Source organism: Euwallacea similis, chromosome 29 (genome assembly GCF_039881205.1).
Source record: "Euwallacea similis isolate ESF13 chromosome 29, ESF131.1, whole genome shotgun sequence".
Taxonomy (NCBI): domain Eukaryota; kingdom Metazoa; phylum Arthropoda; class Insecta; order Coleoptera; family Curculionidae; genus Euwallacea; species Euwallacea similis.
In genome coordinates this window covers 1068674-1093612 of record NC_089637.1, presented here as the reverse complement: position 1 = coordinate 1093612, position 24939 = coordinate 1068674, and the positions used below count along the sequence as shown (strand labels likewise).

General features: G+C 31.6%; 2 protein-coding genes across 5 annotated transcripts; one reads left to right on the top strand and one right to left on the bottom strand.

The window, feature by feature from the left end:
• Nucleotides 1-717: 717 nt before the first annotated feature.
• lin-52 (DREAM core complex component lin-52) lies at nt 718-2975 on the bottom strand. The gene is made up of 4 exons (XM_066403374.1): nt 2933-2975; nt 2642-2734; nt 2453-2557; nt 718-1575 (listed from the first exon to the last, which is right to left on the bottom strand). The coding sequence occupies exons 1-4, from the start codon at nt 2964-2966 to the stop codon at nt 1427-1429; spliced, it is 381 nt and encodes a 126-aa protein (XP_066259471.1). The 5' UTR covers nt 2967-2975; the 3' UTR covers nt 718-1426.
• Nucleotides 2976-4413: 1438 nt separating this feature from the next.
• simj (simjang) lies at nt 4414-22515 on the top strand. 4 transcript variants are annotated; one of them, XM_066403361.1, is made up of 13 exons: nt 4420-4526; nt 4848-5200; nt 6994-7293; nt 7372-7564; nt 7662-7772; nt 10337-10543; nt 12258-12326; nt 13846-13938; nt 15386-15596; nt 16790-16926; nt 18382-18625; nt 19287-19469; nt 20638-22515. In XM_066403361.1, exons 2-13 carry the CDS (start codon nt 5163-5165, stop codon nt 20682-20684), a joined length of 1833 nt encoding a protein of 610 aa, XP_066259458.1. In that variant the 5' UTR covers nt 4420-4526; nt 4848-5162; the 3' UTR covers nt 20685-22515. The 4 variants fall into 4 exon arrangements, with proteins under 4 accessions (XP_066259462.1, XP_066259458.1, XP_066259460.1 ...); XM_066403362.1 differs by having other exon boundaries at nt 4454-4469; XM_066403365.1 differs by lacking the exon at nt 4848-5200 and having other exon boundaries at nt 4414-4526.
• Nucleotides 22516-24939: the final 2424 nt, after the last annotated feature.

Sequence of the window (24939 nt, the reverse complement as noted above, 5' to 3'; positions counted from 1 at the left end):
TTAACAATTATTTCGAAAACACGATATTAATTTTAGAATTTTATCGCCCTGTAGCGGCAAAACGAAGTAACATTGGATATAGGTAAATTTGTTTAGAACGCCTTATTTTTGGTCAAGTGTTGTACAATTATTTCAGGGATACCCTGTATAAATAATTGTTGAAAATAGGTATTATAGGAAAATTATTTGAGACTGGATCAATGGCTATCGAGAACCTTCAATTATTGTAGTCTGCAATGAGTGGTATCAAGCTAGATCATGGGGGATTGGCATCTATATCAAGGGGTACTGAGAGCAAATTAAATACTTATACCCCATATGCCATACTACTTTACCATTTTCAAATCCAACTTTTTGTTCTAACTAATATACATATATATATATATGAAACTATTTTATGCTGATGGGACACTCTGAAGTTTTGAAAAATATGTCTTTGTTTGAAAACGGCCTTTATAAAAAGCTATACAGATATCGTTGTGAAGTTGAAAATAAATAATCCCCTTCAATTAAAGCGTAACAAGTAGATTTTAGTCAAAATTATAAACAATAAAAATAAACAAGTAAAAAATTCTATTTTTCAAAATTTATTATCATACGTAGTAAAAAATAATCATAAAAAAACTCTAGTAGTAGTTGACATAACAGGTATGTCTGGGATATATTCATCAGCCGTTATTTATTTGTTACATGTTTGAGGGTAATTAGCAAATGGCTTGAGCAACGTGTTACGTTTACGATTCACCACCTACTACAAGTTTAATAAATGACCACCCGTAACATGTGCATAGAAAATTATCGTGTTTTAAAGTCGTAGCAGTAAAACAATGAAATAAAAAATTCAGATCTAGTTTAATAATTGATTTAGTTTTTACTGTTTTTCCGAGAAATGGGAAAAATTGTATTTTAGGCTTTGCTGGAAGTTGAAAATGATTTTAAAAACAAAACCTTATTTAATGGATGTTTTATTTTTCCGATAAATCTCCTTTTTTTGAGTAGACGATAGAAATAAAAGCAATTTTTCAATCGAATATTAGTTTCTTATAAAGCTCTCTAAAGCTTTGCCTATTTAATAGTTTCTCTATCTCTTCATTTTTTCGCGTCCTAATGCATTTGAACCACACTGTATGCGTTGTTTAACAACAAACCTCATCTACTAAAACTATTGTCGAAAATAAAGAGCTTAATCATAATTTAGAACTACGATTTGTTATTCTGTTTCATTTACCTTTAGTTCTACACTAGAACATAAAAAGAAGGTGCGCGATTTAAATTCTTTCAACTCTGATGTAAAAGAATAATCTAAATATCACAATATATACAAAAATAGCTTAAACTTAAAATATCCTTACAAATAATGTTTTAACGTCTAAATTACCAAATGTACATCATTAAAATACACTAATATAATTTTGCACTATTATTTTTACTTGTCAGTTTTATTACTTTTATTGAATATATTTAAATATTTTCCACGAGTAACTTCTTTCGACTCTTCAACTCCCAGTTGATAAGCAATGTCATGCAGTTCTTTCACTTTTCCAATAAAACCAGCAATAGGTAGTGCAGCTAGTTCTGGAAAAATGTGGCTCTATTAACAATCAGTATTTTCTTTTGGTAAGTCTTTTAATCTTACAGCAAAAGTCGTAATTAAGTCTTATCACATGCAAATATGCTAATTGATACTAATTTTTGAAAACTTCTCATTTTTTATTGATTTATATAAAGGGTAATTTGTTAAGCCCATTTTACAATTGATGTGTTGGCATAAACATGGGCATTAGCCTATCAATTTTCTCAAGTCTCTTAGACTCATTGAAAATAATTAGACTAAATTTTTTCTCCTAACAAATTATTGATTTTTTTATTACTCTTAGAATACCTACCAATTTTAGTAATCAAGTTACAAAATTATTTATAATGGAAATTTAGCAATTTCAAAAATGTGATAACCTAATATTTAATAACCTATTGCCTAAATATTTACATGTTTAGTGACTATCATTATTACATTTGTATTAATTTTAATTAAAAAATATTCTAAAATTTGTCTATGACAACTAAAGTCAAACATGGTTAGTTTCATGTTGAAAGTTGTAGTTGTAGTTGTAATTGCATCCTCAATAAGTATACTAAAATCACTTGGTAACACATATTTTGCCTACTTAGAATATATTTCTTTTTGACTTGTGACTTAAGGCCAAAATTATTATAATACTGATGAATAAAATAAACTGAAAAATCACCTGAATTTTAAATCATCATATGTTTTGATTTGAAATCAGAGGTTGCCCTACAGCAGATTTACAAAAGTGATGCTTTTTCACGGATGATATACAACAAAAAGTGACTGAAATACTACTATGATGCCTAAAAGGGAAAAATAATTTTCTTGAAGGAAGTTTACAAATTTGGTGCTTTTTTCTATGCAAAATATCAAAATACCACTTACGATGCATGTGATTTCGATCTTCCTCAGTCAGTTCCTTAGAATATGGCATTTTAAGTGGAATGTGTGTGTTGCTGTAACTGTTGATAAAATCGGTTACACCAGGCACTGTAACAAAGAAAACAAAAAAATCCTGCAATTCTTATCTTCTAGGATCAATTTACATTTACAAAACGACTTGTCGATTCTTACCTTTTTCTGGCCACATTTCTGGAGACGTTCTATCCATGTTTTCCATGGCTATTAAGGAATTTGCGAACTCTTCCAGGTTTTGCTCGCTTTCCTCTGCAATCGATGATAGGCAGGTTAGTTTGACTGGTAACTGATATTGCCATAACAACTTGGGACATTTTTCGGGATATAAGCCAAAGAATTGGGTGTAAGGTTGAAAAATATTAACTTGGAGACGGGTAATTATTTTCCTGGGCAATGGGACAACGATTCACTATTTATATTATTTAAAAAACTAATAATTTAATTTACCTTGTTCAATGAGCCCGGGTTTCTCGGACGCCATCTTGCAATAATGCCAACCTAAGCGTACTGCGCAAACTCACCAAAAATCCCTAGTTTTGAATTTAAGTTTTCAAACCTATTTTTAATAATTTAAAAATATTTCCAGGTTCACTACTCCACTTCTATTCAAAATCGAATAATGCAACACATTTGCATTTAATTCGTCATTTTTTTAATCTGTAATATGTATAAAACCTTTATTTACGATGAAAACCATTTAGTTTGGCGGAATTTGAAGTTCACTTTCGCGTAGATGGCGCTTTGGATTGACAACTTGAGAGTGTTCCGATATATGACAGCAACAGCTCGAACAGTTCGGTTTTTGTTTTAGGGTTTTACGTAAATAAAAGTGTCCGAGTTCTATGCACTACATATTTTTGTATGTGTTAAATCATGCTTGCAAACTCATCCTACATGCGTTCTATGAAAGAATGTAATGGAGATGAAACATTAATCATTTTCTTAATCTTCATTGGAATAATATTTTTTTTAATTTTCATTAGTTACGCATTAAGTAGCTAATGATTTCTTTGAGTGTATATGATATAGGTACAGGATTTATCAAAACGAGTAGGCTTGCACGTAATATTAGATCAATGCTGTTTTCTTCGTACAAAAACTTTATAACGCCTTTTTCGTTTCTGTGGGAATATCCTATAGACTGCTAACCACTACTTTATTTTCGGAGGATCATGGTAATATCTTTTCCTACTAGATATTCTCTGTATGATAGATAAAAAGTACAGAGATCCCAGATTTTATGGTGTGGTTTCTAAAAGCGGGAGGACCCATTTAATGCATAATTCTTTGTCCGCCGTTTCCGCCACAAGACAAAAATCTGTTAAGTAAGTAAATGATAATGGTGATTATGTTTTCTTTGTCTAAATTTTACCGTTAAAAAACGTTGGTAAATATGATTATTGCTTCATCATGCAGGCATGTGTATACAAAAGAGTCCAGACTAGAGGAGATCGCAGGAAAATCTGCGTCATTTGTGGCATATTCGCTCCTTTGCTTATGTGTACTTCTATCGATATGCACGTATTGAACATATCGTTTGTTTACGCATAATTTTCCTATATAAAATATAATATAAAGTCGATAAGTACATGCCCAATAAAGTTTTCTAACCGATACATACCAGCCAATACAGTTAAATAGATTAGAGGGTTTTACCCCTGTATTTTGTTATCTTATATTGATAACTAGAATATTTAACTGCTGTCTATACAAAAGAACGTAATTAACAACAGATGCATTACTCAAAATATTAAACGTACAAAATCAAATGGTTGTAAATACATTTCTCATATCGATATATGTTTTCAATCCGCGGAGTACTAAGTGTAAGAGGAGTAGCGAAAAATTACACTTATGTTTTATGAAAAAACGAAAGTTATGTGACACTATTGACAAACATAATTTGACGTGTGGCTTATCTTTCCGCCCGCCATGTTGAATTTTTAATCAGTCTGTTATTTTAACAGAGGAAGGTTTTATTCCGGTACATAATTAAAAATTGACCAATTTACTGTAAAACTATAAATAATTTGTGGAAAAGGTAATTTTTTTCACGTATAGAAAATTTTTTCGTGTCTTCGCTTTAGCTTGGCTTTCGGTCTTGTTTCCGATAATTATTTCTTTTTATTACGGAAAAGTGTATGGTGTATGTGTACAGGAAGATAATCGATTTGTCAACTGGAGGTTTTAGATTACAATTTCGGTTCATTAATTGACTGAGGTGTATTTATATATTATTTCGGAAATATCTCGTGTGGGGTGTCGTTTTAATTGGATTTTCGTACACGGAGTATTTTTATCACTTATTTAAACAATTTAATTACATGTACTATCACATTGTTAACTAATTGCATACCTATAGGATCTGCATATCATCGGCCATTCACATCTACTCTCTAAATTTGGTCAAGACTGATTTACGTTTTCCGGTAATTGTAAATTGTAAATCGTTATGAGATATGTGTGCCTTTGTAAGTGATTGAAAGGGACTGGGATTTACAATAATTCATTCTATCAATTAGGGTGCTTTTTTATATTAAAGTAGTTATAATACAAGCACTCTAAAAGACTTGTTGCTAAAGAAAATACTCAGTATTTGGTGCATTATGGTTTGTTATTGTTGGATAACCAGTTAATGGGGTGACCTGAACAAAATAAGATAACCATCAGTCGAATTATGGAAGTTGATGAAGCTGTTGTGGATTTGAGCATAGGGTATGTATTGCTAGTATTCAACTATAAACTTAATGATTTTTATAATTCAACATTAATATTATCTATGCTATAATTTGTATTAAGAGCTGCATTAGGTAGTGAACATAGTTTGCAAGTAGATATCAACTATCATAACAAATTAGGTACTCAATATGTTTTTGTACTGTTTTGTTACATAAGCATAAGCTAAAAGTTCAAGGATCCCTGCTGTGTTGAACTCAGTAAGTAAATAAATACTAACATTTTTGAGTGTTCTCAGCTTGTCAAAAATAAATCTAAGGATAAACCTGATGATAACATATAAAATTATAGTTCTTGAATGCTAAATAATTTTAATTTTATGCACATTTGGGGGTACTTTGAAAGCAAAATAATAATTTTGTTTTTAAACAAAAATTAAATATTTGCGAACTGCCTATGATCTTACAGAATTTTTTTTACAAAGGGTAACAAATCTGAAGCAAGTGTTAAGTACTTTTTTCAGTTCTCTTTGACTCTTTTTCTTTATGCTTTGATAGGCTTTCTAACTCTTGCATGAATTTTCTTTTTGGCATTAGAAATAAGCTTTTTTAGAAATAATAATTTGGATTTAATTGTTTCCTATCAGCTGATATTCAACTAGTTGGGGCCTTAGCTGATATTCAACTAGTTGGGGCCTTCCCTGATAATAGCCAGTTAATCTGATTGGTTGCAAATCAGCTAAAAGGCATTAATGTTATTCAGATCGTTGTTTTTAAAAAAGTCTGTAGTTTGAAGAACTTTAAGAGGAGATGTTTAAAAAAATAAATAAGGATAACTATTCTTATAAACTTATGCCTGAAAGTATCCCTTCCCAACATATAATTTTAATTAGTTTTACAATTTTTGTAGAAAGGAGTATTAATAAGACTTAGACATCAGAATCTACTCATGCTAAGATATTTTACAACATTTTATTTTTCAATTTTCCTCTTGCATAAAAATAAATGTAAATTCATAGTCCTTTAGTTTTTTTTTTATTGAAAATCTCTAAGTAAACATAATTTTTTTTCAATTTTATATTTAAAATCTTTACTTATTTAAGTGTGTTTTTGCCTTTTATAATTTTTTCATAAAACACATAGATAATGACAAAAATAATAAAATAGCTTGACCTGTATAACAGTTTAAATTTTAATTAAAAAGAATTATTAGTTAAATGGAAAAAATGCAATAAAATGTTCCTACATTAGTAGATTTTATTTCACATGTTTTTTAACATCTCTTTTTTAAATTTGTAAAAATAATTAAAAACAACTCTAAATTCCAACATTTAGATGGGGATGACTTAGAAAGATGGTACTTTTTGATATGTGTTTATATGAATAATTACTGCTAATCTTAAGTAACAGACATAACCTTTTATAGAATCTTATCATATATTCAGAAAAATGTCCAACCCTAATTACAACTTTCTACAGCTTAACTTATAGTGTTTGAAAATGCTTAGGCTAAGCTTGATATGTCAAAAATTCTGATAGTAAAAATTATGTTGCAATTATCTTTAAGTAAAGTTAAATTAACTTGAAATTTTAAATCCTCACAGGCAAGTGGCATGAATAGGACTATTGCGGTTATTTGGTGTACATAAAAAAATCTGATTAATTTTTCCTAGTGATAATTTTTCATGGTCAATTTGTGCTATTTTTGGAGGATCATCTTGAAGTTACTTCTTATTAAATATTAATAATGTAAACATCTAAAAGAGGTTTTTCACATAATACATTTTCTCATCATACTCATATGCATTGGTATGATTTTTTTTTCATTTACAGACCTAGCATCATCCGGGACCCTCCACAGCATCCTCCAAATCGTCTATTACCCCCCTCCAACAACTTTGGAACATTTTCCATTCCATCCACAACCACAATGGTGAATTCCAGACGAGTTTTGAGGCCACGAACTGAACCGCGCAGTTATGTCGAAGCTCCTGATGCACTGATTAATGGTTCTCTTGATCGACGATTAAATGGAGCCGGTTTCGTGTTTGGAGATAGTGATTCTAGTGATGGAGAAATGCCACCTTTGCCACCTCCTATTAAAGAGTTGTCTCCTGAGGAATTAAAGCAGAGGTAGAATCAATTTTGTTATTCTATTGCTGGTTATGTTTTTTTGTTGAGGAGTAGGTAGATAATTTGTTTTCTTTTTAGGGATCGAGGCTTAAGGAGGTTGCGAGAAGAATTGAGAGCTGAAGAAATGAAATTAGTCCTATTGAAAAAGTTGAAGCAGTCGCAGCAGTTGAAAGAAAATGTGGCTGTACAGTTGCCTCCAGGGGTTCCACCCTCAGCATTGCCGCCAGCTGGTTTACCCAGTGGTTTGATTATTACTCCTACTATTGTTAAGGTAATAATATTATTTCGGCAAAAATTGCTTAATGTAATAATGGTAACATTACTGTGAAACAAAAGTAATTAATTCAGGGGCTTATTTCTCTTTGAAGGTTCCTACAAACGCTGGAAAAGGTCAAACGCCACAGACTGCTCATATAAGGCATCCGACCGCTCCAAATTCGAAGAATATTACATCAGGAGTTCCTTCTGTTTTGAGAGGAGTAAGTAATATTGAATTTTTTAAATTTGGTTTTTCAAAATCTTAAAGGTCCAATTTATTAGACTCTTCAACTGTCAATAAAATAATTAAATCATGATCAACTGTCAATGAAATAATGCAGTTAGGTCGATCCCATATGTTATATAGAGTGGCGCAATGAACACTTTGCACCTCGACTTTCAGAATTTAATGTGAAAACGTGTAAATACACTCGGACCTGTTGATTTTTTATTTGAATAGGGCAATTTTTTATTTTATTTTCAACCCTTTACCTTCAACTTCTGAACAGAGGTGGCAGTTACCCCCAATGTTTTTTATGGGATGGTGATACCTCAATTTAAAGGTAGTTATACCCTGATTATAACTTCCAAGTTTGAAGTCACTGCCATTATTCCTGTTGATATGACAAATTAACAAAGTCTGTGATATAAACTTTTTAATCTTTAATGCGTATCATAATATCACAATTTTCTTGTGACTTTTTATGTCTTAATTATAACCTTATTTGTTATAATTCAAGAAAATATTTCTGAAGATGATAGATTAACTTCTTACAAATTACGTAAAATTCAGACGTATAAAATATTGCTAAGTCGAGCCTATTAAATCAGAGAAAATCGAATTAGGTGGTGACAAATTTTGGACTTGCATGATTGGTTTATAGGTTTAATGATAAGCCAACCCAAGAATTAATTGTTTGCAATTGTATTAAACTAGTTCACTCACATTATAAACCTTGTTTTCCTAACGAAAAAGATTACCTAACCGGTAGAAAATGCATTGTTTGTGGTATGAAATTTAAAATGCATTATTAAAAAAAGCATACGTCCACTTGGTAGTACGTTATATTGTGTAGTTATCTCATTGATTTATGCTTAGTTTTTTAAATAACCTTGGTGTTTATAGCCCATTTGATAACATGGGAAAGGGATTATAAGCGATAGTGGTACTAGAAGTTGTTAGGTATTTTCCTGACTAGTGTAACATGAATCATATTTGGCAGAATAAATACAAGATTAGAGCGATTACGTATGTTTAATTGTTATGAGTTTTGGCGTCATGAATTATATGTTGTGTTTGTTTATCAAGCTGTCTTTACTAAATAACTGCTCTCATTAAAGTATAAAATATGATACGTTTAATTTATTTATGTTTGATAATTTGTCATATCAATTGCTTCTAAAACATTCTCAAGTCTTAATTTTTCCTAAAATATCTTTATTAAATAATTAACTAATTCATGAAAATCTAATATGCAAACATGTTATAATTTTCAAAGAATAGTGCAATAAAAAAACAAGGTAATGAGAAAGATAAGAAAGATTCACCATATCAAAATGTCGACAATGTAAAAGGAAAGTGAAGGTTAAAGCTCGCCCTCTGCGACAATATAAAGATTAAATAATTAGTTTAATTAAAAATAATGAAATCCAAAATGGTAACTGTTGAAATTTTTTTAACAATTGTCATTCTTATTCCCATTCAAAAATTAACAGGACAGAATAATACGGATATCAGATAATGAGTCAGAGGTGGTAAAAACGGAAAACATACGATATTCAGGCAGGTTCTTTTTTTAGGTTTGGTAATTTTCTAAAATATTGGAATCGAAATTACTTATTGAATTTAATATTTAACAAAACCGATTGATTTCTGGTATCTTCAGTGTGAATATTCAATCTCTTATGTACAAGTAAACCCACAGGACTTAGATGATTCAGTGCTGGGGACAGTTTTTCCCAAAAATATTAATCAATTTGGAAACCACAACGCAGGTTGATTATTATTTTCATTCTTTGCTAGCAAAATCACTTACTGGAAGATTGCGCGGTGGAAAGTCTGTATTAAAACAAAGTCTTCAATAATTTAATTAAGGACAATTAACGAGAATTTCAGAAATAAATAGACTAGACTGGAATCTCAATAAGGGCCTTGTTTTTTTTCTTTGAACTAGGGGAAATAAGAAATTCTTGGGAAATTTGTTTAAAGGGTCAAAACTACAATGCTAAGTCACATTTTAAGTTTATGTTTAAGTTGAGTGGTTTACCCGACGTTGTTACAGCTAAATTTTAAATAGTGTGTTAAACCCACTTTTGGTAAAAACCACTTTGTTTTAATAACATCTTTAAAACATTGAAAAAGCTCTATTACGATTGAGAGAGTCCACACTTATGGTTACTCTTACAGCTTTTTATAAAGTCCCATAGCACCCAATACTCTTGGAAGAAGTATTTCATAAAGATATGATGATAAAGTTAAATATGCAGTATTGTTAAAACCAAATATAAATAAATTCATAACTCTATTTGACACCAATTTGGACAGGAGGGTTGTCCCATAAAAAACTATTTAGATTCGAAGAAAATGAAAGAAAAACAATTCTGGATTATCATAAACAGTTAGATATATGTGAAAAGAGTACCAGAATATTTTACATATTTATTATTGTGTCGGACCGTCCGGAATTGTTTTTCCTCTCTGTTATCGGTTCAAACCCGCTTTAAAATCCAATCGATTTTGGACTGCGGACTATTATAATGTTTTCTATCACATCTTAATTTTCAGCAAACCACATCGGCAATTCGAGGCAACATTCACAGCCCTCAAATTACGGCCACCCCACTACCGAGCGGTCGTGCTACGAACTTATCAGTACACCAATCTTCACAACGACCTGGAAGTGTTTCACGACCGCCACCTGGATTTCCACCGGGAGTCAAAGATCTGTCGCCTTCTGTTACTATAACGCCTGCTCCTCCTCAATCTGTTAAGGTAAGTAAAGCAAGTATTATGGGTTCACAAGGAAAACGAGGTCATTTGAGGATTAATTTAAAAAGATATATAATAACTTTTTGAGTTTTGAAGTTTGATAATTCACAATGTTTGTGAAAGATTGCCCAAACGTTAACAACGTCCAGATTTCTTAGAATTGTAACTGTGTAATTTAATAATTGAAGACAATTTCTTATTGTAAAAAATTTAAGAGTTATCAATAAAATTAAGATGATTCGCTATAAAAATTAATTTTTAATAGGTATTTATTATTGAATCTACAGGGTAACCGAAAGTGGTTCAATTTAAATAAATCAAAACAGAATATGATAGGGTTTTCCGGTTCTGCTTTCTTTTTTTCCCGATTCATGTGACACATGAATTAATACACGAAATGAATCTGATGCATATTTGAATCCAAAGAGTGAGAATCATGAAAACTATGTTTTTTTTCTTTTTTTTGACTTCTGTCTCTATTATCATTTCAAAATTATCAAATCAAACTGTTCTAGGAAAAATTATCATCAGTTAAAATGTTTTCTAAATTCATACTTTCATTGGATCGACAGCTATCATTTAACAATTATCTGAATTATTTGGTGGATAAAGTTTTTTTCAATTTGAAGTTAAAATTTAATCTACAGTTGAAGTAAGGATAACTATCTGAATTATCTCTGTGGAATTAATAGAAACATTTAGGCTGATGGTCTCCCCAGGAGTTTTGCTAGAATAATGAAGAACGGTCTCTAGACATTTATTTTTTTGTAGCATTATTAATATTATAAGCATTGTAATAATTTATTTGAATAGTATGTATCAGAAATATGCCCTCTTCCCCGAAGTTGTGTAAATTCTGGAAATTCAAGAAGTAGTCGCATTGATTAAAAGTTGTTCTTACCGCAATCGTTGCAGTGACATCCAAAGCACACTCATGATTTCTTATAGCACAGTGTCACATTTTAATATCTTTGTAAAGTATCTTTCCTATTAATGAAGGTAGAACGATGCCGTTTTCGCGAACGTTGCCTACTTTTTTGTAAAACGAACTAATGTAGAAATAGATTTTTCATTGCTTTTTTGATTTTCTTTGCACAGGATGATTTTTAAATTTAACATTATCAAAATCCTATTGCCTGTTTAGTTTTCTGAAAAGTAAAAGCTCTATTCAGAAGATTTTGTGATGTAGAATATAACAGCTTCACATTTTCTTCTATATTGCATGATTTTGTTACATAAAAAAAAACTAATGGAAAAAAGCATTAAAAAAATTGTTTGCATTTTTTTTAAGTTGTTGACAAGCCCATACAAAATATTTAATAACAAATAGGGCATCTTATTATAAAAGTAATAAGAATAGTTCTGTAGGCTTAAATCAAAAGCAGTTGCAGAAAAACAAACTACACTAGATTTTAGGTGAAAAAATCGTTGGGACATCATTTATAGGTTTTTGAAATCTGAAAAGGCAACCTACTTATGAGGGGAGATCCAAAATGGCAGTTTTTAACAATCTCTCTATACATTAAAAATTAAAAGAGCCAAAACATGTTTATACTTTCGTTTGTTTTACATAAAAATGGTCAACCTTCGCAAAAATCGCATCCTCCTATTTTTATTAGTAAGCTAGATACTTCGTAAAGACATCGAAAATGGGACACTCAGTATAATACGTCATTTTTCACTATGATTATATTATGCATTTTTATTGCTGCCGAAGAATTTATCGGGACTAGATAACAAACCGCTGGGAATGACAACATCAGCTCAACATAACGTTATTCCAGAGGTAACTAAAATGTATTCAATGCTTCAGGTTTTTGAATAATTTATTATTTTTAAGAATTTATGACTTTTGCTTTGAATACTCAAGCAGGGGTCGGAAGGGGGACATTTTAACTCCATAAAAAGTGACGGACGAGGTGATAATAATATGACTTCACCTAAAAATATGTACCATAGTTAATTAGCGACTGTAGCTTTTTTAAGTACCTAGAATTAGTTCCCCTTCCAAACCTCACTTAAGCGTTTCAAATATGCATGGTAAGTACAGGAATTTGTCAGTATTGGCGGCGATAATATTAAGTCAAATGGAGAATTTCTATAGTTGAAGGACTTACAAAATGTACAATAGAAATGTTTAATAGTTTGGTATAATATTTATTTTATTTTGTGACGTTTGGAAGTGTCAATTTTTCAATTTTTGATAAGTACAATAACTTTACCTGAGATGCAAAACCGTATAAGCCTGGTTTAGGAAAAATTTCAAAATTAATTAATATTTTTTCTAGAAAGCTGATAATTTTAAATTTATGTTTTCTTTCAGTCAAGATAACGCAAATGCAAAAATTCCTGCATTTTTGTATTTATCATAATACACTGATTATTTTAATATCTTTTTTCCTCTTATATTATACTACTGAATTGACCTACCTCCCATTTAAATAAATGGAGAGGTAAAATAAAATTATGAGTTATTCATTACCAGGTCAGAAGAGGGGTCATAATTTCTAACTCCTTTAATAGTTATTTAACAAGTCTGTTAATGATGGCCATTAATAATCAAGACTGTTTAACGCGTAGCGTAGTAACGTAGCGAACTCGAAGTTGAGATATATGTTTTAGTTACAATATTTTTCTACCAATAGTATTACAAAAAACTAAAAAGTGCAATATTTATTTACTTACTATCTTAAAAAGCCACTCTACTTATTGTATGAGAATTTGCATTTCAGCCTGAAATTGAAAATTCCTATGTTAAAAACATAAAAGTGTTTTATTTTATGAAAGTATTTTTACGATTCGTTTTTAAGCTTAAACTGTGCTTCAGAATTGTTAACAATTTTAAAAACTTAATTTATTTTGAAGCTTACCAGTAAATATAATCCGAACATCGCGCTGGTAGAAAAAATTCGTAATTAACTTATAAATTTACAGAAATTATAAATTACCGTAATTTTATATTGCTGTTGAGCCATAAAAAAATCCTGTAGATTTCAACAATATAAGGATCAATAATGTAACATGGACCTTTCACATGAGTAAAAGTTAAAAAAAAATCGAAAAACTGAACAACCTTTGTTATTTATTTTATCCGGCACGATACTACATGTCACAGACATTAAACATTTTGGTTTTTACATTTTTTTAGGAAAAAAAAACTACAATTTCATTAAGTATCGTTTTTAAGTCCTTTAGTTATTTTTCTACTTATCAATATTTCTCTAACCTTCGCTGCCTTCAATGAATTCCCGTATTGACTTTTATCAGTAAAAATGGTAAAAGTAATATATTTCTTTGCATTATAGGATAGGTCCAGAGAGGACAATCAAACACCCGCTCAACGACAAGCTGCTGCTAAGCTGGCTCTAAGGAAACAATTGGAGAAAACTCTACTTCAGGTATACAACTAAATCTGTTTTCCCTGACATAAAGGAGTACTAACAATACATAAATACAATGGTGATAAAATTTAAGTAACTAAGACTGTAGAAGTGAAAACACATCGATTAAGGTAAAGTGTGCCTTCTCGAATTCAAATAATTATTAACATAAGAGGGACTCTACGCCATTATATGATTCTTAATTATTAATAGCATTTCTTTGGACATCGTTTTACATGCATTTGTGTATTCTAATTCAATTATCTGCAATTATCTACAGTAATTGCGAATATAAAGTATTTAGACATAGACTTGAATTCTCATATTACTTAAATTTTTTGCCCGCTAGTGTACACAGGTGGGGTAACAGTGTGACAATATTTTTTAATTTTGCATTACTTTATTAATATTTCCCTTATTTTGCATTACTTGAAAAAGTTTTTATGTGAAAATTGCGAGGCACAAAGAGGCCTACAATTTAAAAATATTTTTGACTATATAGGGCGTTGCTTAAAGCCGAGATACATTTAATTTTTTTATGGAACTCCTTAAATATTATTGCATATTCAAGGTTTTCTAATACCTGTTCTAATTGTCAAATTATATCAACTATATTAACAAAAACTGAAGTAGCAAAAGTTAATTTTGTAGGTAGCCTTGAAAGCTAAAATGATAAACTTTAAATGTCGCAATAATTTTATTTAGACATCTGTTAGTTGTGATAAAATCATAGATTAATATTATTGAAATTAAACACATATGAATTTCAATTTTTTATTCAAGAGCTAATAATAATTAAGTGTCTTACAACGTTATTAAAATAGACAAATATCTTGATAAAATTATGTTAATGTTTAAATTTCTTGTTTGGGTCTTGAAGGTTAACTGGATATTTATGTCATTAATAGATTTCTTCCGTTCTTGAGTAAAAAATTAATAAAAAAAAGTATTCTGTCAAAACTAGAGGGAAGGGACATAAACATGCCTTAATAGAAGTTGAAGTTAGATTAATTTAGATGTATTATTTTAAAGAAAAAAAATGTTTTGAATTTTTCATCTTGAACAGTCTACAGATACTACCTTATAAAACTTAATATGTGTCCCATTTGACTCTTTAGCATACTTTTAGCTTCTACTGCGTCAGCTTTTGTTAATGTACTTGAAGTAGTTTAAAAGTTGTGGTAAATATTAGAAGACAAATATACAATAATATACAAGGGGTTTCATTTGAGACAAAAATAAAAACTGTGCTCTGCTTTTGTTCAACAACCTATAGGGTCAAAAATATTTTTTAATTATATAATCTTGTTTCCTTGCTACTTTCATATATTTTTTTTCATGTTATGCAAAATAAGTGCGATATATTTTATCATATTATTACCCAAATATAAATATATTTTGAATTATTATCATTAACGTTAATTTTCTGCTTTTAATATTGTCCTTATGATTTCCTATTTTATAGATACCTCCACCAAAACCTCCACCCCCGGAAATGCACTTCATCCCAAACCCAAGTAATACAGATTTTATATATCTGGTAGGGTTAGAGCATGTCGTAGATTTCCTTACGAAGGAGACCAAAATGCCGTTGCCTCCGCAACCATATAGTTGCAGCCAATGCAGTATGGACTTTACCCCTGTTTGGAAGTGGGAAAGTAAGGGTAAAAGCAAAGGTATGTGCTAATTTTTGAGATATAAATTAAATAGCACATTAATAGTTTGTTTAGATTACGACTTGTGCAGAAATAGGGATTATTTGGATCGTTTAAGGCCGAGTTGTTGAATCATAGCTTAAGGTTGATTCTGCTAAACCCGACCCATCATATACAGGGTGTATTGAAAATGATTGAATGGTAATTATTCTGTGAGTTCTACGAAAGAAAAAATAGTTAGACTTTTGTTGGAGAAGTTAAAAGTTGAAAATATATTTTATTTTGCCGTGTGTTTTTTCAAAGTAGCAGAATATTCTATAACTAGAAAAGTGTTTATATTATTCCCAATCCACAAATGGCATGTTAATGTTATAATATTGCAGAAATACATTTATTGGAACTATTATGTCTTATAAACCCATCAATAAAATTACCGATATACATATGTTAGAAACCAACAAATTTTATATTCATCAGTTTTATTGGGTTTAGAGTGTTTTCCTCATGATGCTAGGGCGGCAAAATTTTCCGGTATCAGGTGTAGGTATACCAGGTTTAAGCCATAATTCACCAACTGGGCCTTTGAGTAAAAGTTTGATAACAATAAATATAATAAATAACACTTGGAAACCTATACCGGTTTTTTGGTAGGTACAGGAATGAGAAATGATTTTTTTATCTTGAAAAGGGCTACTTGAGCAACAAAATACTAAGAGGCTTTTTTTTTATTAAGAATTGATGGAATATTAAAAAAATATATTCTTATTAAAAAAGTCTGACGTACCATTTTTTTTCATTAAAAACATCCAATTGAAAGATTGCACCGGCGTCACTGCTGTAGGTGGAAATATTTTGCTTACTCCAGAACATGTACATGTATACCATCATAGTGTGTCCCTAATTTCATGTTCGAATCCCAAACCGTTTTTGAAATATAAAAAAAAAAGAAATTAAACACTGTATTTTGGAAACGAAGCCATTTCGGACTTAACTTTATTCGATCTAAATATTTGTTGCTATAAGTTCTACATCCCCTGAGAGTTTGTCGGTATGTTTATGAAACACCCTGTATGTGTATTTTATATGTATATGTATATTTTTTGTTTCTTCTTGCTTCGGTTTGTTTTCAAATATGTTGAAATATGTTTATGTGAGCTGAAATATTTACTTATGGTTAATGAAGTAACTAGGTTGGTACTTTTTCCGATTTTCAGCTCCCAAAGTAATCTGTGAACAGTGCGTCACGAATAACGTGAAAAAAGCACTAAAGGCTGAGCATACTAATCGACTGAAAACTGCTTTCGTTAAAGCACTTCAGCAAGAGCAGGAAATAGAACAGAGACTAGCACAAGTAAGTTGGGGCGTAATTTATCATTTTTCTCATGTCAAAAATTTAATGTGTTATATACTGTAAAACATCTTGTTTTTTTAGTTTCCAAGTTTTCCATATAACGTTAGTAGGGTACTAATATGTTTTTAAATAACAGGTATCAAGTGGCAAAGAATTGCAAGAGATAAACAAGAGGAGCGGTACGGATATCGATAATTTTGATATCCGAATTTAAGCCCAAGAGAAGATTTTGGCATGATTCTACGTTACAAGCGAGTAAATTACAAGTTTTTTTTATTTCTTCTATACTATCTTGGTTATTAATACTATGTTTCAGATATAAAAAAAAGTATCGCGAAAACAAATATTTTTCTCGTGTATTAAATTTCTACCAAAAGTGAAATCATCAATGGTTACTTGGGTTGAAAAAAAAATTAATATAGCTTTGTAAGCTTATACTTTTTAAATACATAATTTATACAAGGTGTCCCAGCATTGTATAATCAGTCGATATGCCTTATACCATTAGTATAGTTAAATACGAGAGTTATAGAAGGAATTGCTGTGTATGGTTTAAAATTTTAGGAGAATTGTACTTGGAGGGTGTCCCAAAAATGTGTGGTATTCTTAAACTATGTTTTTTAATGAAATTCTTGTAATGTAATGTGTCCCTGAAATGATTGTACAACGCTTGACCAAAAATACCTAAATCTAAAAATAAGGCGTTCTAGGCAAACGTACCTATATCCAATGTTGCTTTGGTTTGTTGCTACATGGTTCAAAGTTTTTTCAAAATAATTGCTAAACGCATTATCGATTTTCACCAAATTTGGAATTAAGAGTTACTACATAAATTGGCGTGTTTTGACGGGAACGGAGTATTTTTTTAATGCTTGGAAATATTAAAAATCACGCATGGTTCGTAAATTAAAGTTTGTATTTTTGTTACCCCCTGCACGAACGACTTTAATAATTTTTTGTCTGTTGTAGAATTTTTCCCAGTCATACAGTTTTTCTACAAAAACATTATTTGCAATATCTTGCAATTCATCATTATTGTAAAGATAAGGTTATGTAGGACATTCGTTAGGAAATATGTTACATTTCTTCGAACCGGCTTTAAAATGCCGCATTGTTGACGCCTGAACACGCATACGAAGTGCTACTTTAAGGCTAGGAGCAACAGTAGTTTCATGAATTCACCACTGGCGGTGTGGTGGTGTAATGCCAAATTGATTATTTTATCGCACGGAGGACTGGCTACCTTGTAGTTATTATTGTAGTAGACTTCAGCAGTCATATATTTCATTTTGATATCTTCATACGTACCATCATACTTAAAACTGAGTACTTACTGAAGATTTTTTCACGGTATTAAAACTTAATTTGCCAAAAGAATCCTAGAAATAAACTCGATCCATGTTTATTTCCAACTTTCCGTGTTTTCGATGTGGATATATTTTAAAAAATTTCCAGAATGGTTCCTTTTCTACAAGCAGTCCGGCGCCCTCTCCCTCGTCGTCAGAATCGGCTGCTCCGAAGCCTGTAACTCCAACACCCGCTCCTCGTTTGGCGGCTACTCCAACGCCGCCCGCTCCGCCGCCTCCTGCCCAACCAACGCCACCGCCACCGTCGAGGTCCGGTCATCAGAGTTCAGCGCAGTCCGCTCAGGATAAGTATAGTGCGCAGATGCAGGTATTGCAACAGCAGTTATTGAGAAGTAAGTTTATTTTTTAATTGCTATTAAATATGCGCTCATTTGAAGCTTAAGTGATATCCTTGGTATTAATAGTTAACAAGAAATGATAATTCTACTTAATTAATTCTGTTTTTCGCTCTTGATGTAACTCGAGTTCTGTCATCTTCGGACTACTGGAATCATTGGTTGCAGTCGGCAGACTGATCATTATCAAGGCGATCAACAGATTTTCTGTCGGATGGCCTGATTAGTTGTGCGCTAAGGAATTACACGGAATGTAAATAAAATTCGCTACTTGATGATTAATATATTTGTTTAACGTCTAGAAAGTCGGCCGTTAATGATTCACTTTAAAACTAAATTTCTCGGTCAGTTCATATTAACATACGATTTTATTATAGACAGTCAAGTACATATGTATATACAAAATCAAGAAACATGTTGCCCTACATGACGCCTATTCAACAGCCAGTGATCGGTTATAAAACATTAAGTTTTTCGTCACATGACTTTCTGCTTTTTGTCATGGTCTAGTTACTGTCACAGGTTATGACTTTTTGAAATAGGCAGCGCGCATTATCCAGTAATACTTCCATAAATGGCTCACTGCGTTCACGCATCACTATCACTCCTTCGAATTGACGTTATTGACGTTCGTAACATATTTTGCCTTCTGTTTCAGGTATTACACAAGGCGGACCTTCTGCTGCCCATCTCATGCATCTGCCGTTTTTTTACCCGTACCAATTGGCAATGGCGCAGGCTCAGGCTGCTGCGGCTAGCGGGAAAAGTGGATCAGTGGCTCCAAATGTTGCGGAGCAGATGCAGAGAGCGGCAGCGGATTTGCAGCGCCAGTACCTGTTAGGTGAGTTTTAAATATGTCCATCTTCATCAGTGCACGTACGCTGCACTGGATTTAACTGGATAAAGAAATTGTATGTCGACGTTTAGCATTAACAGGTGTCTCGAAAACACGAAAAGAGAAAGGAATGAGGTTGTACTTTGCTACAGTAGCGTGGGAAAGTGGATCGAATAGTGGGAATTTGGAAGTATGAAAAGACGTTGACAGTTACTTTCATGCACTGATTATAGTATTTAAGGTTATAATATGCTTGTAGGAAGAATACTAATTGTTAGTTTTGCAGAAATTGTCTTTTACGCGCTTTAGGAATCTAACTGTAGCAATTTAAAGAAAATGTGAAAATCCACGGTAAACGACCATTTCGCATCTGCTGCTGAAAATATCGGTGACGTTGCCAAATATTGCATTGCAGAGAAATCTTAGTCAGTTTTTAGATTTTTCAATACTGGGAGAGAAAATGTGTTATTTTACTTTTGAATTGATTTTGTTTGCAACCAGAAATACCATTTAAAAGGGGACTGTGATTTCTCAGAGGTTGTGTTATGGTGGCTTTTCAGAAGTTATAGTCATATTTTAAGCGGGTGTAACACGTACTTGAACGTCTGGTTCTTATATTTAATCAAAATTGTTCCAATAGTTAGTTCAGGTTAGTTACACTTTTGGGATATTGTGTAGTAGAAACAACACTTAAAATAAAACCATAACATGCTCGTTTCACCGAGTTGGCTACGGTGTTGCCAAAGAGTACATAAAATTGTTATGGTATAAAACGATATTAAGCCCATTTTTAATTATTTGATGTAACTTTTTATTTATTATTGTTTGTATTTTTATTTTTGCGCGAAGCATGAGATAGAAATCTTCCACAGAATTTTAAAGGTCGGTGTAATTTAAGGAATGCGCTTAGCAATCTGTTCTGAATAGAAGGTAATTGCTAATGTACAGTTAGAAATTGTAACGTCGCGGTTGTTGTATTATATCTGTTATTTTTTATAGGTAATTTGGAATTATTGGAATCTAAATCGTGTTTTTCTTGTGGGTGTAAATTATCTTAAAAAAATGTTTTGCTCCTCTTAGATGATTCTTTGCCGATGTTAGATTTTAATGCAAAAATAAATCACTAAAATTATATTTTTAAAATTTTAAATTAATCTTTTTTTTTTGTTTCCAGACATGATTCCTCCATCCCCGGGACAACGCCATAACTGGAAAACGTGATGTGATTAAGTAGTTAGGATGAATGGGCTAAATACATAGGTGGCGTTCACATTTTAGTACATTCATTTGTCACATTTTAAGCAAGCTAGAATATTAGTAACGGTAACTATTGAGTGTACTTCAGTGTGCTACCAGACTTTTAAATCGTAATTTAGATTTATGGGAGTGTTGGGCTTTTTAGTATAAATGTATAGGAATATTGTCTGTTATTTTTCGTGATTCATTTTATTACTAAAAGACTTGTAAAAATTATTCTAAGCTTTTGTCTGTTGAAATAACCGTAAGCTCTTGCAAAAAAATCTTTCAGTTTCGGGTTGTGTGTAAGTAGGCGTATTCATTGCATTATTAGTTCCTTCTTTAACTTATTCACGAACAATTTGCGAAATACGTAAATATTTCAGGTAATTGTCATTGTATTATATTGATTATATTCACGTAAAATATCAATTGAACAGTTAAAAAAACACTTAGCAATCATGGCATATGCCGACTGCCTCATAAGAAACGGGCGAAACTATAACCCGATTATTTATGAACGGATTTTGATGAACTAAAAATCAAGTGAAATGAGATTATTCAGACTACTAAATAATGTCAAAGTAGATTTTTTTAAAACTTAACTTCTGCTTCAGGTGTCAACTTTAGAATTTTAAATAGAACTACATTTTCTTTTTATATTTTGATAAAAAGTATTTTTCTGAATTTGGTGATGTTTGACAAGTTTACGTTAAAACGATTTTTAATTGAAAAAAATTGAAAATTTTTAACAATTTATTGTTGTTAATGTTGTTATTGATGACAATTATCAAGTGCCAATTTCAGTTGAAAATGTTTAAAAATGAACAGTGAATTTACACATATGCATATATTCATCACACACATTTCCAAAGCAGTAAGAACTCCGTTAAAGCAGTCCATCTTTATTCTACCCGTTTTTCTAATAGAGAAATACCTAATCGTAATAAATTTAAACGTTTAAAAGATAACTTATAACCCTATGGATTTTCAAAAGCTGATGAAACTATTATAAGACTTTTGACCGGTCATTTTGATGATAACATTGATAATAATAACATCCATTTTGAATATTTATTGTGAGATATCGTTGAAATGTTTTCAATTTTTTTCAGTTAAAAATTGTTTTAATATTAACCCTTCGTTTGTAAACGTTTTTTTGGTACCTCCCGCCTATAAATGTGGGACATTAATGGCCCGTCGTCGTTTCACCCACTTATTATAATTAAACATTTTGAAAAAAACATGAAGTTGAATTTAAAATTTCACAGTTGACATCTGAAGAAGGAAAGATTGAGTTCAAAAAAATCAACTTTGAAGTTATTTAGTAGTCTAGAAAATATCATTTTACTTGGTTTTTAATTCATCAAAATTCTTTCATAAATAACTCAGTTAGACAGCCGGTACATATAGTAATACCTGATTACTTCATTTCCATAATGTTTCTACAACTTTTTAATTAGTCTTACGCAGGACGTTTTAGTTTAAAATCCTTTTATTTCAGTAATAGGACATAAGTCAGAAGCGGAAGAGGTCAATATTAAAATTTTGAACTTGTTCGTCGTAATACAGAGGTGCTGTCTAATATACATAATACGTAGTAAAATATTGGCACATATTTAAATTATGCACATTGAATGTATGAAGCTCAATTATTATCTATAGTAATTTTTTTATTACGTGACTGTGGTGTTGTACAATAAGCACAATTTTCGATTCTAGTTGTTTTGTATTCGACATAATGTGTATTTATTATACCTATGGTAAATTTTTGCGTGTAAAATAAATCATGAAGTGTATTAAAGTGATTTAAAATCATTATATGGATGCATATACTTTTGGTTTTTGCAGGTTTTACAATTACCGGTTGGAAAATGAATATTACTTCTGATTAGTAAAGGAAGAGTCGCATGCGGGTACGTAACAGAAAAATGGTAGGTCGTAAAATAGTAAATAACTGAATGTGACTTTTACGCCCCCTGTTTGCTGATATTCCGTAAGTTCAGCAGTTTGTGTTTTAATTACGAACTTGATATAATTTTTGAGAGGCTTCAAATATCTACGAATTATAAAAAAAATGTTTTTTTCAATAAAATATCAGATATTTTAAACGAACGTGCATCAGCAATGAGTTTTCCAAACCCCTCAGAACACCTTTAAATGCCTTGAAGAAAAACTTAAGATATTTCAGAGATGCTGGTGCTAAACAAAAAAAAAATAATGCGTATCACAGGAAATTACACAATGTTTTAAGCAAATGTAAAATTTGAATGTGAAATTCCGAGCTTTTCAAGTATTGGATAGAATTTGTCAAGAAAGTCTTAAAAGTGGTCTTGGATATGTTCCGAAATTCAATTAACATGGAAAGTTTGTTATGTGATATCTCACTTTTAAAAGTCTTCCTATCTTCATTTTGAAGTCGCAGCTCTTATTGTGATAAATTAATTATTAACTGAAAGTTTTTTCCCCACAGATTTTGACACGCTGTTATATCAACAGGGATAATGGCAGTGACTTCAATCTTGGAGGTTATAATCAGGGTACAACTACTTTTAAATTAAGGTATCACTCAACACCTCTTCCCATAAAAAATATTGGGGTTAACGGTATGAAAATCTAGCTTGCACGAAAATCGTCCCAAAGTTAGAAAGACATATTGTTCCTGATTTAAAATATCGCAGAATGATTTTTATAGTAATTCAGACTTTTTCAACTTTAGTCGTCAATATGTTCTTACCTGTGTATTTTGCAGCATTATCAAAAACGTAACATGGACATCAAAGTTGAGACCCCAAGAGCTGAGAATTCGATTCGCATATTTTGATACTTGGAGAGTAGAATCATTAAAATTTCTGTCAAGTTGGTCTTTTTTTAAATTTTGTGAGGAACATCTAAAGACGTCCGGTCTGATGTTCTAGTGACCAGATAATGTGGGATTCTCGTATTCACTAAAAACTTTGGATTTCTTTTTTCTACAGCCTACAACGACCTGCAACTGTCCTTGGGGGATAAAACGTTAGTGTCGAAGGGCTTGGGGATTCGGCTGTCTCCTGCTCCTATGCTTGGGGTTATTGTCTCTTTTGAATAGCCTGCTCCATCTGGAACATTTCCTTAACATTCACAGAAATGGCATTGCTACAATGGTTTTATTTTATATTTTCTTCCAACATTTCATTGATGAGAAATGTTGAAGTTACTCACTCATTCTTTTAGCGCGTCTCGCTGGTTTCGAATAATAAGCATTGGAAAATGCAGTATTTTATGGTATTGATGACTCTGCAATTCCCTTAATCCAAGCCCGTTTTCCCTATTTTATAGATGCAGTTTTTGAAGCTACCGCGTTCACTGAGTGCTTTAATTAGATAAGAGTTCAGGCGTTTATGTTTGCATGATGTCCATATGTTTGGGTCAGGAATCAGTCGCTTGGCCCACTGCCCTTTGTCCATCAGTGGTGTCCATCGCGTTTGCCACTTCTGGATGGTCGTTCGCTTAGCCTTCCGTGTATTTGCCTCTGTAATCCGAGGGAGAGTACTGAGCATGGTGCGCTCCTCCAGAAGGAGATCAATCGGTGGAGTTCCTGCCGAGATTTGGATTGGCTCTAGGGATATTGTACGGTACACACAGATGACCTGCATCAGGGCTTTTCTTTAGGTGCTCGAGAGCATCTGCACATATTTTTTAACTGTCGCTATACCTCCTCAAGTGGGAGCGCTATAGAGAATGGTCGATTAGATTATTCCGTAGAGCATTTGTCGTTTCAAGGAAGTCGGTCCGTCTATCGTTGGCATTATCCTCGGAAGTTGGCCTAGTTTTTTTAAGCTACTTTGGCAACGATCCATAACATGCTGTGCGAAGTACATGTTTCCTTCGAATTTCAGCAAAGCAGTGCAATAACATCACCATTGTATTGGAAACGGCCTTTGGGAGGTAGTCTACCGTGAACGTCTAAAAATAAGCTTGTTTTCAACGTTTTTTTTTGAAAAAGTATTGCATACAATCGGGCAACCTTTTTCCTGGAAAGGTATGAGTTAAGACAGTAATTTTTTTTATAATTTAAAAATATGTATTTATTTATTTATAAAGCTACTTTTGCGTCGATCAAAAAACATTAGTTCTGCTGATGCAGTTGATTCCAGTCCTCTTAGATATTTGAAATAGAAAATTGAAAGAGATTCTCAATCTCTTTCAATCATCGCCATCGTTCATGCCAAATTTTTCAAATTTCACTGGAAATTAACAA